General features: G+C 38.1%; 1 protein-coding gene across 2 annotated transcripts in view; it reads left to right on the top strand.

Annotated features, from left to right (window-relative positions):
* The window catches only part of mtm1 (myotubularin 1), a 63,423-nt gene that overhangs the window by 17,388 nt on the left and 32,033 nt on the right, over positions 1-14,002 (top strand). For both annotated transcript variants that reach the window (XM_069518508.1, XM_069518507.1), the window contains exon 5: positions 2,515-2,625. In XM_069518508.1, coding sequence (XP_069374609.1) covers positions 2,515-2,625 — 111 coding nt within the window. The remainder of the gene's footprint in view (positions 1-2,514; positions 2,626-14,002) is intronic.

Genomic DNA, 14,002 nt, shown 5'->3' with positions numbered 1-14,002 from the left:
TATGAGCAATGATCCACCATCATAGTCAAGATCCATAATAATGATCTATATTCACGATCAATGATCACGATTCACCATCATGATCAACCAACACTATCTACCATCATGATCTGCGATGTGGCCACAGCCGCTATCCAGGATCTTAAACAAAAAAATACACAAGGACTCCAGGGAAAGAAGTCAAATCAGTAACATTTATCAATGAGACATTAAAGGGATAGATCACTAAAAAAATGAAATTTCACTCATTATCTACTCACCACTCTGCCGATGGAGGGATGGGTGAAGTGTTCTGGAGTCGCAGAAGAAAACTTAGTAGCAGCCGAATCCGATACAATTGGAATAACTGGTGACCGAGACTTTAGACGTAATAAAACAACAGAAAAAACATAACATACAAGTGTCTGCAAGCCCCAACATTCATATTCAACTCAAAACAAGGTCATTTACATCAAGTTTTACGCATAAAAGTCCACTGATATCTTCCTAAGACATCCGCTAGCTTAGCCACTACAAGAATCATCTACTCACCACTATTCTGATGGAGGGGGCCAAATCCACAACAGTTGAAGTAACTGGTGATCAATTCAATACAAATCAACCACTGAAAAAAACAACATAAAATGCCTCCATACTGCTCCTGTGGTGTCACCCAAGTGTCCTGAAGCCCTGTCATTTAAATATGACTTGAAACTGTTTCATTTACACCACGTTTTTAGCCTAAATGTCCTCTGATATCCTACTTGGAGCTACATTCACATGCACACACTGGAAACACAGCACACACTGCACACAAGCTCTCGCCCAATGTGTGTTAGGCTTAAAACATGGTGTATATGACACCTCTTCATATTGAATTTGAATGGTCTTACTGACATATGGATGACACCACATGTGCAGTATGGAGCCAATATGTTTATTTTTTACAATTAAAGAAGGAGTCACCAGTTACTTCAATTGTATTGGATTTGGCTGCAACACTGTTTACCCCTGAGACTGCAAAAGTGTTTTGTGGAATCAAACACTGCATAGTAGTGAACAGGGATGTCACGAAATGTAACTTTGGTGCCACAATTATTGTCAGAGGAAATATCACGGCTTCACTGTTTTCATGATTATCATGAAAATATTATTACTATAGAAGAAAAAAGACTCACAACAAATAATATATAGCTAATAGATAGCTAATAATATAGCTTATGAAATAAAATATGTATTATTATCATCAACTTTATCCACTAATATATCAGGAACACCCATAGGGAATTTAATTACATTTGGCTCAAACATTCACTCGACTCAAGGATAAACTGATTGGAATTTGGGTGTCCAAAGATCAATAATCTTTTTTTGCTTGTGGAGAATCTTTTAAAATTTGGCACAAATGCTCACTTAGATTAATTGATTACATTTCTGTGGTCAAAGGTCAGGGTGGCCTCACAAAACATGTGTTCTGCCTCTTGAACATGATACCTCAAGGCTGTCTTTAGGGAATTTCATAATATTTTGACTAGTCGTCACTTGGACTAAAAGATGAACAGATTAGATTTCAGTGGTCAAAGGTCAATGACCTGATATGAATGAATGAATGATATGATATCTGTAAAAAGAAATATACGACTGAAACTAGACTGGGAGGCGGAGGCAAACAACACAGTATATTAATTCCAGTCTTAACATGGTCATTTGCTCTGGTATTACAGACTAAGTGTCAATTACACATTAGTGTTCACTTTACTTAGTTCACTGCATTAAGTACATTTTCACCACTTTGGGGCAGAAGAAGCAATATCAGCATTTATTTTTCATACATTCTTCTGAATATATGCTCTTTATCTACTAAATGTTATATTTGATTTGCCAGCTAGTCTGTTGAGCTGGTAGTGTAGCAAAATTCAGTGCAGTGAAACTGAAAGGAACTGCAGAGTGGGGGATATCTAAGGGTTCATCACTATAAGCAACAGTTTTTCAAATACAAGTTGTACTGTTATCTATTTTTAACACAAGTATAGATTCTGCCTGTTTTAAAGAGCAATGTAACAACATATTTAAGCACTACCATGCTTTAACATGTTTTAGTTTTAACAAATGCCAGAATGCCATATTCTATGAAACCATAGTATCAAAGAATAGACTAATAAACTCATACTACAGAAATGCTGCTTTATCATACATATGTGACTGTAAGTCATCTGAAACAAGATTCAGCTACATACATTACACTTTATCTTAAACATATTTTTCCATGTGAATTCTTACGAGTACATAAAGACCAGCAGTTTGCCATTACATTTTCCATAGAACCAAAGGTGTCTTTTCAGTTGGTTTAGGAGGGGGGCATGTCACCATGCAAAATGTATTTCAAACAATCAAATTTTATTCATATAACCCATATTCAAAAATCCCGCATAAAAATTCAAAGCATTTTACCGACTTACATTATACAGTACCTGATTGGCTGATGTAGGTATAATTGTGTATGAGCAAAATCAACATGCTGACTCTGTGTTGTAGGATGTCGTGGTGACGCTGGATGTTCCTTTGGGTGCCATAAGTCGGGTGGAGAAAATGGGTGGGGCATCAAGTAGAGGCGAAAACTCCTATGGCCTGGATATCACCTGCAAGGTGTGTGTGTGCATGCATGTGTTTGTGTGTGTGTGTTTTCAGTCTTTGAGCTTGAGCTAAATTGACATGTAATTATGAGTTCTGCATATTGTAGCTATTCATAAATAATTGATTTATAAATAATACATTTCTGATAGGAATCATCCACATTTAATATAGCACCTTTTAAAGCACAGGTCCAAGTTGTTTACAAGTTAAAAATGAAAATTTGAAGGAAGACATTAGGAAACAATTCGAATCAGCGCAAATACAAAACAAAAAAGTGTAACGGATGATAAAAGAGTAAAAATAACAGAATTTACAACTTAGATTAATAGAAAGAGAAGTGTCTCAATGTTTATGTATGTTTAAGTATTTATACATAAGAAAATGAAACAGAAAGTAAAGCAGAGATGATGGAGGAAAATTCAAAAACTCGTGCAGTTGGTTTGTACCATTTCAGATACACTGTCTGAGTGTCCTCCCTCCACACTCCTGCTGACCTGTGCTCACTTAAAACTATGGTTTCAAAATGATGACAATGATATCATTCATCACAATATTTTTCTGCAACAATATAGCCAACAAAATTTGTCACTGTGACAAGCCTACCTTAATATTTTCAATAATGCACCAAGTTAGCGGTTTTCCTGAACATATCCAAGCAAAATTGGTATTACATAATGAAATTTCCTGAACTGAAATGATATTGAATCAAATCAAGACTTTGTGATTAGGAATTGAATCAATTTGGGAAAGCCCTAGTTAAGAATGAATACCACTGTATATGGGAACTGTCAAGAAAAGGTTTAGGCATGGTGAAACATTTTGGGTGCACCTAAATTATGTGCTGGTGCACCTAAATGAAACAGTTCGGCACACCAGTGCAACTGATATAAAAAGCTAGTCTGGAGCCCTGGTGATTTAAGTGTTAATGATAAAAACAATAATTTAGTATGGCCCTCAAAGGATCTTATGAAAATTAAAATGGTTTATATATTAAATACCAAGATGCAATGGAGCCAATTGCATCTTTTAAAGCAAATTCATAAGAGTAATTCCCCACATCAGGAACGAGTTTAGTGAGTAAATTCGAAACTCATCCAAACATCATCATGCACTGATGCACACTATTCAAGCCATTCAGTGAGCCCTTTAATGGAGCCCTCTTCATTTGTTATGATGTACAGTGATATAGGACTAAACCTGTTATAATACTGCTGCTGCCTTTCTATACCAACACTTATTGTATGCAGGCAACTGCACTTGTTAGGACCTGTGAGGACCCTATTGAAAGTGCTCCAATTATTAGGGCCTGAGCAGTTACAGCTGCAATGACCCAAACCGCACCAAACATGTGAAGTCCTGGCCTGAACACATCTACATGCGAATAGTCATAGTAATAGCCTCCTCTAAAGGCATCAAAATATGACATGTTTTACATGTGATATACGCTCCCTAGTAAGTTGACCATATCCAGTTGAAATTTGGTCAGACGACCCTTCAGACATGGTCAATGATCTTACACTTTTTCGGTGAATGATGTTGCTGTGGCAACACTCCGAATGTTGATGTTTAGTTTTTACAGTTGATCACATTTATGGGAGGTTTACCATGCTTGAAAAGTCATGAACCTCATCTCACATTTAAAAAATGACAAACATTGGGGAGGTCACGTGACCCAACGAAGATGGCAGCTTAGAAGAGAGGCTCTGATCAACGGTGCACCAAAATCTTTTAATTCCCCGGACAGTGGCTTGGAATTCAGATTTTCCACTCAGTGTCAACTATGTCGACATCTCACGTGACTGAGGAATGTGACATTTTTACCAGAACTCGAAAACCGACGGCTCAGTTCGGACTAAAACTGTATGGCATTAATAAGCGCCTTGGAGAGGTAACCAGTGCTATGACTGCATTAGAAGGCAAAATGGCTGAAGTTAAACATGACGTGTCGGAGCACACTAAACGCATCAGAGAACCGATTGATGGCGGCAGAGGAGGAACTTGAGAGTGTACGGGTGGAGTTGGCTTGAACTGTAAAACGGCTGACACATTTGGAGATGAAGACCGACGACTTGGACAACCGAAACAGGAGGAAGAACCTGTGTATGTTTGATCTCAAAGAAGGCGCAGAGGGTACGCGACCTTTGCTGGATTTTATCCGAGAAATGCTGCCGAAGTGGCTGGGGCTGAGCACGGATCAGACCCCGGTGTTGGAGTGGATACATCGCACCTTGGCGCCGACAACACAGAGCCGTTCTTATACGCTTCTGGAAATTTCAGGATATTCAGGACAAGACTGTTTATCGTCTTTCATCACAGAAAAATATCCTACACGATGGAGCTAAGATTACTTTGGTGCAGGACTTTTCAGCAGAAACAATGCTGCGTCAAGAATTAAACACGGCCAGAAAGCTGTTTGGTGAGATGGGGAAATTTCGGGGATTCCAGCTAAACCCCTGCAAGATGAGAGTGGTCCATGACGGGAAGGTGTTCCTCTTCTCTTCACCGCGTGAAGCAGAGGAATTTCACCGTGAAATTCAACCTAAAGATTAACTCTTCTCTTCACAGTCAGCCTCCGATGACAGGTAACCACCATAAGAGGCACAGTAACAGTGAGATGGACTGATGAGACTGGCAATAGGAATGTTATAAATGAACCGGCTCACGCACCGGCTTTTTTTTTGTGGTTGCCTAAGAAGATATAAGTTTATTGCATAATGTTTATAATGAACAATCCGTACAGAGTGTGAACCGGGCATGGTATTATTGAGCTCCCCACCTTGTTTTTTTTTGTTGTTTTTTTTAGCTTAAAATTGATAGTCATTATTATTATGACAAAGTTTTTTTTCTTCTTTGTCTTACTTTGTTATTGAAGCTCATTTATGCAAAATGATGGCTGGAAACGGGGATTGGATATCTAGGGAAAAACTATAATATTGATTGTTGTAAGCGTGGTGCACGGTTGGTGATGGGTTTAAGACTCACGTTGACTAATTATGTGCTTCTCATGTAAATGTGGATCAGTGCTCCTCATTCATTTAGCGAAAGATGGGGAACGACGGGAACAATGTTCAGTGTTCAGGTCTTAAAACACTTCAGTTGGGGAAGTGTGGGGGGGCAGGAAGGGGGATATCTGGCACGTTTTCTTTTTTTGTGTGTGTTTGTTTGTTTGTTTGTTAGTTTTGTTTTTCTCTTAGATGTCATCAAGGCTCCTATCAGCAGTGTCTTTGTTTACTTATATGGTCTATCTGGCAGGACAGAACTGCATCTTGCTCACGAGACTAAAACACAGATACTTCTAAAATAAAAATCACTAGTTGGAATGTTAGGGGGCTGAGAGAAATAGCCAAATTAAAGCAAGTCTTAAACAGAATCAAACAACTGAAGTCCCAAATAGTTTTCTTGCAGGAGATACATTTAAGAGCAACAGAAATTGATAGATTGCAAAAGAGGTGGCCAGGTCAGGTCTTGTGTGCTCCATACAGCAATCATGCTAGGGGTGTACTTATATTTATACATAAATCTTTACCGTTCCAAACCGCTAATGTTATTTGTGATCAATATGGTAGGTACTGTATATCATTATTCAAGGTAACATATCCACATGTGGACTAAATCTGGTTTGCATCTATGGTCCGAATGATGATAATCCAACATTTTTTCAGAATCTATTCCTCACTCTGTCCACCTTGCAAGGTATGTACATTATTGGTGGTGATTTTAATTGCACTTTAGTCCCCACAAAAGACCATTCTACTAACCTTGATTCTACTCATATACAAACAAGGAAAATACTATTGCAGTCCTGTAAAGATTTGAATTTGGTTGAAGTATGGAAGGAACTACACCCAGATAAAGTTGGATACTCCTGTTATTCAAGTACACATGGCACCCAATCACGAATTGACAATTTTTTGGACTTCTTTCAAAAATTAAAGAATGCTGGTATGATAGCATTGTCATTAGTGATCATGTGGCTGTATCATTTAAATGTATTCATAACCCTAAGAGATGGAGATTTCCTGTTGAAGTTTATAAAATTTGCTGAAGAACGCATTAACAATTACTTTGAAATCAATCGTGACCAGATGCTTGTGTTAGATGGGAGGCATTCAAAGCATATATCAGAGGGGAAATTATTAGCTTTCCGAAATCTAAAGCGAAACAACAATGTATGGAAATAGAGACAATTGAAAACCAAGTTAAACTGTTGGAACAGGAATTGTATAATAATTACAGTCCGCAGAAAGCAAAGAATTTATAAATTATGAGAGCCAAATATAACAAATTATGTATAGAAAAAGTCACAAAAATTTAATGTGGCTAAAATAGTCTTACTAATGTGGTAAACTGCTGGCTTGGGGACTTAAGAAAAAGCAGTTAGACAGCATTAAGACACCTGCAGGCGATATGACTTCAGAACCAGTGGAGATCAATAACGTTTTTAGGGATTTCTATGAGGCCTTGTACATATCAGAGCATTTAGATGATTTACACAGTCAAAATAATTTTCTAGATTAATTGAGGTTTCAGACTTTGTCAGAAAATGAGCGAAAGGAATTGGATTGCAGTATAACAACGAAGGAATTAGCAGAAGCCATTCAAAGTATGCAGAGCGGAAAAGCACCAGGGCTGGACGGCTTTCCAATTGAATTTTACAAGAGATTTGGGGAGAAACTTTTGGTCCCATTATTGGACATGTATAAGGAATCCTATATAAAGGGAATACTCCCTCCATCCTTGAGACTTGCGATAATAACTTTAATCCTGAAACCAAACAAACCACCAAATGAATGCTCTTCTTTGAGGCCTATTAGTCTGATGGGGTGTGACATTAAAATACTCTGCAAGGCCTTGGCCAGAAGACTGTAGTCGTATCTTCCCCATCTTGTTGACAATGATCAAAATGGCTTTGTCAAAAGTAGACATGGATTTCATAATATTCGGCGCGTTCTGAACATATTGTATGAAAAACTAAACTCTAGAGATACAGCGGTGTTATCCTTAGACGCACGTCAAGCTTTTGACAGGTTTGAGTGGGGTTTCCTTTTTAACATGCTCCCACGGTTTGGAATTGGTACACATTTTCTAAGATGGATAAAGCTCTTGTATACAAACCCAACTGCTGAAATATTGACCAATAATAACGTCTCTAAACCATTTACTCTCCACTGATCAACGAGACAAGGGTGTCCGTTATCGCCTTTGCTATTTGTGTTGGCTATTGAGCCCTTGGCCATGGCCACAAGAGCTCATAAAGACATCACGGGTATAACTATTGGAGGATATGAGCATCGCATAGCTTTATACGTGGATTACATAATTATTTTTTAACAAACTTAAAAGATAGTATTCCCCAATTAATGAATTGAATAGAAACATTTGGAAACACATCAGGTTTTGAAAAAATAATTCCAAATCCGCACTAATGTTGACTGTAGCCTATTATAGATGAACCATTCACAGCCACTAAAGAAGGCTTTACATATTTGGGGGTTAAAATCAGTCCTGATGTGAAACAAATAGCTTCTTTAAATTACGACCCCCTGGTGGACGGGGTGTGGGAGATGCTAAATCGATGGACCAGGATGCCTATATCTATGATTGGTTGCATAAACATAATTAAAATGTTGGTCTTACCAAAGTTTCTATATCTATTTCAATCACTTCCGCTTCCGTGAACCAATTCATCTGGAATAACAGAAAGGCCAGGCTTCAACTAAAACTATTATATTTACCATATGAAAGAGGGGGGCTTCAGCTCCCCAATCTAAAACTGTATTACTGGGCCGCCCAGCTAAGGACAGCAATGTATTGGTGGAGACTTGAGGGGTGACTATAGAGGAGACGTCAACACTAGGGCTTCCTCTCAAGCTTTATTTATATTCGGCAAGTGTCAGGAGACTGGTTAAACAAACCAAAAATCCCTTTCTTCGTAATACCATTTCAGTGTGGTACTCTGCGCACCAACAGGTTGGAGACACACCAACATTATCACAGTTTACTCCTATATGGGGCAATTATTGTTTTATACCGGGGAGAGCAGATGGTGGATTTCGGGTGTGGTTTAACAAAGGTGCTGCAAAAATGTTGGATTTATATGCATAAGGTAGCTTGATGTCATATAATCAACTGTATGAGAAATATGATATTCCAAGAAGACACTTCTTTAAATACCTCCAACTGAAACATTTCATTTTATCCACGCATAAACAACTGTCTGTACCTCCACTATCTAAAATCGAGAAATTGACTGGCATGGATGGCAGAGGACAATTTTCAATGTTCTATGATTTACTGTTACAACATTCAAAAGAGTCATCTTCCAAAAAGATGGAGGCATGGATAACTGATTTAAAGGAGGATATCCAAGAAGCTGACTGGGAAAGGGCTTGTTTTAAGGCTCAGACCCAGTCGGTTAATACCAAATATAAGCTGTTACAATATAGGTGGTTAATGCGCACTTATCTTACACCTTGCAGATTGAATTACATATACCCTAATGTACTTGATATTTGTGTGAAATGCAGAAAAGAAAAGGGTACACTAATCCATTGTTTATGGGAATGCTTATGGGAAAGATACAACAATTCTGGAAAAGTGTATTACATTGTAATCGGGCTCATAGTTGGAAGGGAAGTTCCGTTGCGAGCCAAAATGTTTACTAGGAATATTTGTTCACTGCTCATTGACTTTGGACTCTTACAAGCCAGGAGGATAATCACACTATTGTGGAAAAGTATGGACACACCTTCTATTGGAATGTGGACAAAAGAACTGATGTCCTGTCTCGCTTTGGAGAAACTAACATATATTGTAAAAAAGAAAAATAATTTTGCTAATTTATGGAGACCTTATATAGACTTTCTGGAAACTCACAACCTTGAATTGTGAGTAATTGTACAAGTTCTGTAACTTATGCACTGCTGTGATCCTATTGGAATTTATTATTGTTTTATTAAATTATTATTTATTTACATTATTATTACCATTATTTTATTTTATTTCATTTATTTATTTTTTGCCAGATTGGGGTATAATGTGTTAAAATGTCCATGTTTAAATCAATGAGAAAATCACAATTAAAAAATATGTAAAAAAAAAGGCAATAAATTCCAATATGGTTCTTGCATATGGGTGTGGGCTCGATAGCGCCCAATACGAAATTTCAACAAAGCAACACCAGTGGCACATTTCACGTAAATATATGAAAATAGGTATGTAGACACCATTCAAAATCAAATTTTGTTTGTATAGCCCAAATTCACAGAACACATTTTGCCTCAGAGGGCTTTACAATCTGTAAAGGTAGTGACACCCTCTGTCCTTAGACCCTCGGTTCAAGTGAGGAAAAACTTGCCCACAAAAAACTCTTTTAACAGGGAAAAGAAGGTGGAGGAAACCTCAGGGAGAGCCACAGAGGAGGGATCCCTCTCCCAGGACGGACAGACGTGCAATGGATGTCACATGTACAGAACAAAGCAAATGAGAGACATTAATTACAGTAGCAGTGGTGGTAATATGTAACAATGCTACAATAATAAACAAGTTAATATTAATGTCATGGAATTATGACTAATAGTAATAACAAGAGTGGATGTCAGGCAGGGCCAAGGCAGTAGTGGGAACCACGATCCAATACAGGGAGCAGCCATGATCCATGAGAACCTGCTGGACGAGAGAGCACAGAAACTCCAGGGAAGAAGTTTAGTTAGTAACATGCATTAATGAGACATGTATGTTTAGAGATGGGGATGATAATAAAGAGAGAGAGGGGGGGTGTCCCCCGGCAGTCTAATCCTATAGCAGCATAACTAAGGGATGACCTGAGCCAGCCCTAACTATAAGCTCTATCAAAGAGGAAAATCTTAAGTCTACTCTTAAAAGTGTTGACCGTGTTTGCCTCCCGAACCAAAAATGGTAGTTTGTTCCACAGAAGAGGAGCTTGATAAATGAAAGCTCTGGCTCCCAATCTACTTTTGGAGACTATGGGAACCACAAGGAACCCAGCATTCTGAGAGCGTAGTGTTCTGGAGGGGTAGGAGGGTACTATGAGCTCTTTAAGATATGATGGTGCTTGCCCATGAAGAGCTTTGTATGTAAGGAGGATAATTTTAAATTCTATTCTGGATTTAACCGGTAGCCAACTTAAAGAAGCCAAAATGGGAGAGATGTGATCTCTGATCTTGGTACCTGTTACACACGTGCAGCAGCATTCTGAATTAGCTGCAAAGTCCTAAGAGACTTATTGGAGCAACCTGATAACAAAGAGTTGCAATAGTCCAGCCTTGAAGTAACAAATGCTTGGACTCATTTTTCTGCATCTGCTTGAGATACAATGTGTCTAATTTTGGCGATGTTACGTAAGTGGAAGAAAGCAGTCTTTGAAATTTGTTTTATATGGACATTAAAAGACAGATCCTGATAAAAATCAACTCCGAGATTCTTAACGGTGGAGCTGGAGGCCAGGGTGATCCCGTCTAAAGTAACTAAGTCTATAGAAAGAGTTTCTGAGGTTTTTGGGTCCAATTACAAGAACTTCAGTCTTGTCTGAATTTAGCATCAGAAAATTGTAGGTCATCCAACTTTTTATATCCTTAAGACATTCTTGAAGTTTATTTAACTGATGGCTTGATCGATAAGTATAATTGGGTGTCATCAGCATAAAAATGAAAATTAATGGAGTGATTCCTAATAATGTTCCCTAAAGGAATCATATATGAACTGAATAGAAGTGGTCCTAACACAGAACCTTGTGGGACTCCGTGACAAACTTTGGTATGTACGGAGGATTCGTCATTGATATGAACAAACTGGGATCGATCTAAAAAATAGGACTTAAACCAGCTTAAGGCGGTTCCTTTGATGCCAATGTGATGTTCCAGTCTCTGTAAAAGAATTTGATGGTCAATGGTGTCGAATGCAGCACTGAGATCTAATAAGACAAGTACAGAGATGAGTCCTATTTGTAACTTTGACTAGGGCAGTCTCTGTGCTATGATGCACTCTAAATCCTGACTGAAAATCCTCAAATAAACTGTTCTTATGGAGGCACCATTGTAATCAGACTACTAAAATAAATGTTGTTTGTATGGTCAAAACAATGTAGGCACAAACATTAGATGCAGACAGCACTTTTGCAACAAAACCATGATCATTGAATTAGATGTGCTTTGCTCTATAAGCATTAGCAAGTGGGCCAAATAAGAAAATCACAGGGGTGTGAGGGCCGCACAGAATATAGATTATTTTCTGAATAAAAAATAATAACAGTAATGTATATTTCCACAGGTAATCAACCAGTCACACATGTATCTCTTTTCTTTCACTTTACATAATTAGTTCCAGACTGTCATTCCATTCAAAAACACAGGAAGGCTATCAAGCTTGATACAGAAATGTAAAATTTATAGAAAAAAACTAAATAAAAAATGAGTGTTTTTGTGACATGTCCGTATCCACAAATGTAGAAAAGAATTTGAAAATAGTCAAATAGTATTCAGAGTAACAGTGAGGTGACCTGTTTATATCTTCAAGAGCACTTCACAAGAATGTAGTAAAATGAAAAAAACATCAGTTTAACAATAAATTAGCCTTTTCAGGAAACTATGAAAAACAATTCCAAGCAGAAATTAGATAGTTAGAGCAGGTCCATATTCCAAAATGCAAAATTAACATCGTGAAACGGTATCCATCACACTAACAGTAAGTAAACTTTCATGAACGTTTCTAGGCAGAAAGTCCACCTAAGATCAGAGTCCACGCCTGAACAGCTCCATATGTCAATATTAACTCAGGTTCATAGCTCCACGTACTGAACAGAGTGAAAATTAAGTTGTCTTTAACTCCACTGTACATTGTCCAATCGGCACCAAAATTAAAACCTATGATCAGAGATGCGGCCTGAATAGCTCCATGGGTTAAAATAAGTCAGGGTCATAGCCCCACCTACTGATTCTCCACTTTTATTTTCCTTTGTTTAGCAAAGATGCAGCTGTCTCAGCAGCGGTACACATGATGTAACCATAGCTTGGGGATAGCAAGAGTTGAACAAACAGCAGCAAAGTAGATAGCAAACATATTGTTAGTGTTGATTTGGTAAAGAATAACCAATGCTAGGAACAACAATGTGACTGTTCTTCCTGTGCTTACTTTAGCCAAACACTTAGCATTAGCATTGCAAGACCACAACAAGAGCGTTAATAGTGAATTGTCATCATTCATTAATTTACTTACTTGTTGGGGATCTTGAGCCGGGGTAAGCAGTGTGGGGTCTGCTGTATCTTTGAGGGTTAACCCCTTGGAGAAACTGGAGTTGTACTGTTTTAGGTTGTGGAAGCAGTCAGTGGTGAAATAAGCCCATTACACCAACAAATTCTTACTGAAATGCTCTGGCACTTATAAAAAAAATTAACCTCTGGTCTTGAATAGTAACATTATGGCAATAGTAAAATGGGGTTTGTTGGAGGCTGGACTTGGGAGCCGGCTGGGTGTGCTGAGGGTAGAACGTGGGCAGGGCCTAATGGTCTGTTGTGTCATAAAAAATGGAATCTAACAATGAGCTTATTCAAGGCAACATTTCCAGGGACAGACTGCTGAAAAACTTAAAGGGTTGACTGTTTTCATACTTTGACGTTATTTCCTGACCACCGTCAAGTGTTTAATGATTAAAAAAAATCCCAGAAAATGTGTTATTCACAATATGGGGCCTTTAACAAACTCCTAGAGGATTAATCGGATCAGCTTTATATTGGGTCAATGTAATCTAAGCACCTTCAAGATGAAAAGTTTTGCTCTTCATCAGGTTTCGTGGAACTGTTTGTATGTGGAGTGATCTTAAAGTTTGATATTTCGCTTTGAAACAGTAGTTTCTCCAACTTGACCATATATGTAAAAAGACTTTACTTTGAACTGTTGTGACAACATGCACATGCCAAAATTCAACATTTTCATAGCACCACCTACTAGCAACAAGTAACGGTAATGTGATGCCTACCATTGGATTGAGCACATCATGGTCATCCCTTTTTTGGTTGTTGGTGAAAGTTACAGGAGTGCATATATAGGGTTTTTCCTGACCAAAAATAGGCAAGGGTGGTATAATTCGGTTATAGTGATCAAATAGTCCACTTAAAGTGTTAATTTAGTAATTTACTGCTCCTCTCTGTGCCTATCATTTGTGCTGTGCACTGTCAACTTAATTGAGCCAAACCAAGCATGCACAGCCATCTCCTCTGACTCTTCATACATTGGTTAGAAACAATAGAATTTGTGAACTTAGGCAGTCTGAGTTTACACATTTGTCCGATGACACTGTTTGTGTGTGTGAGTACGTGTGTCTGGCTGTCTGCACGTCAGCAAGAGCGAGAGAGGTAAAGAGAGTGCACGAATG

The sequence above is a fragment of the Paralichthys olivaceus genome, chromosome 22, assembly GCF_024713975.1.
Source record: "Paralichthys olivaceus isolate ysfri-2021 chromosome 22, ASM2471397v2, whole genome shotgun sequence".
In the NCBI taxonomy this organism is placed as follows: Eukaryota; Metazoa; Chordata; class Actinopteri; order Pleuronectiformes; family Paralichthyidae; genus Paralichthys; species Paralichthys olivaceus.
Note: the sequence above shows the minus strand (reverse complement) of the source record. Positions and strands in the feature narration are given on the sequence as shown.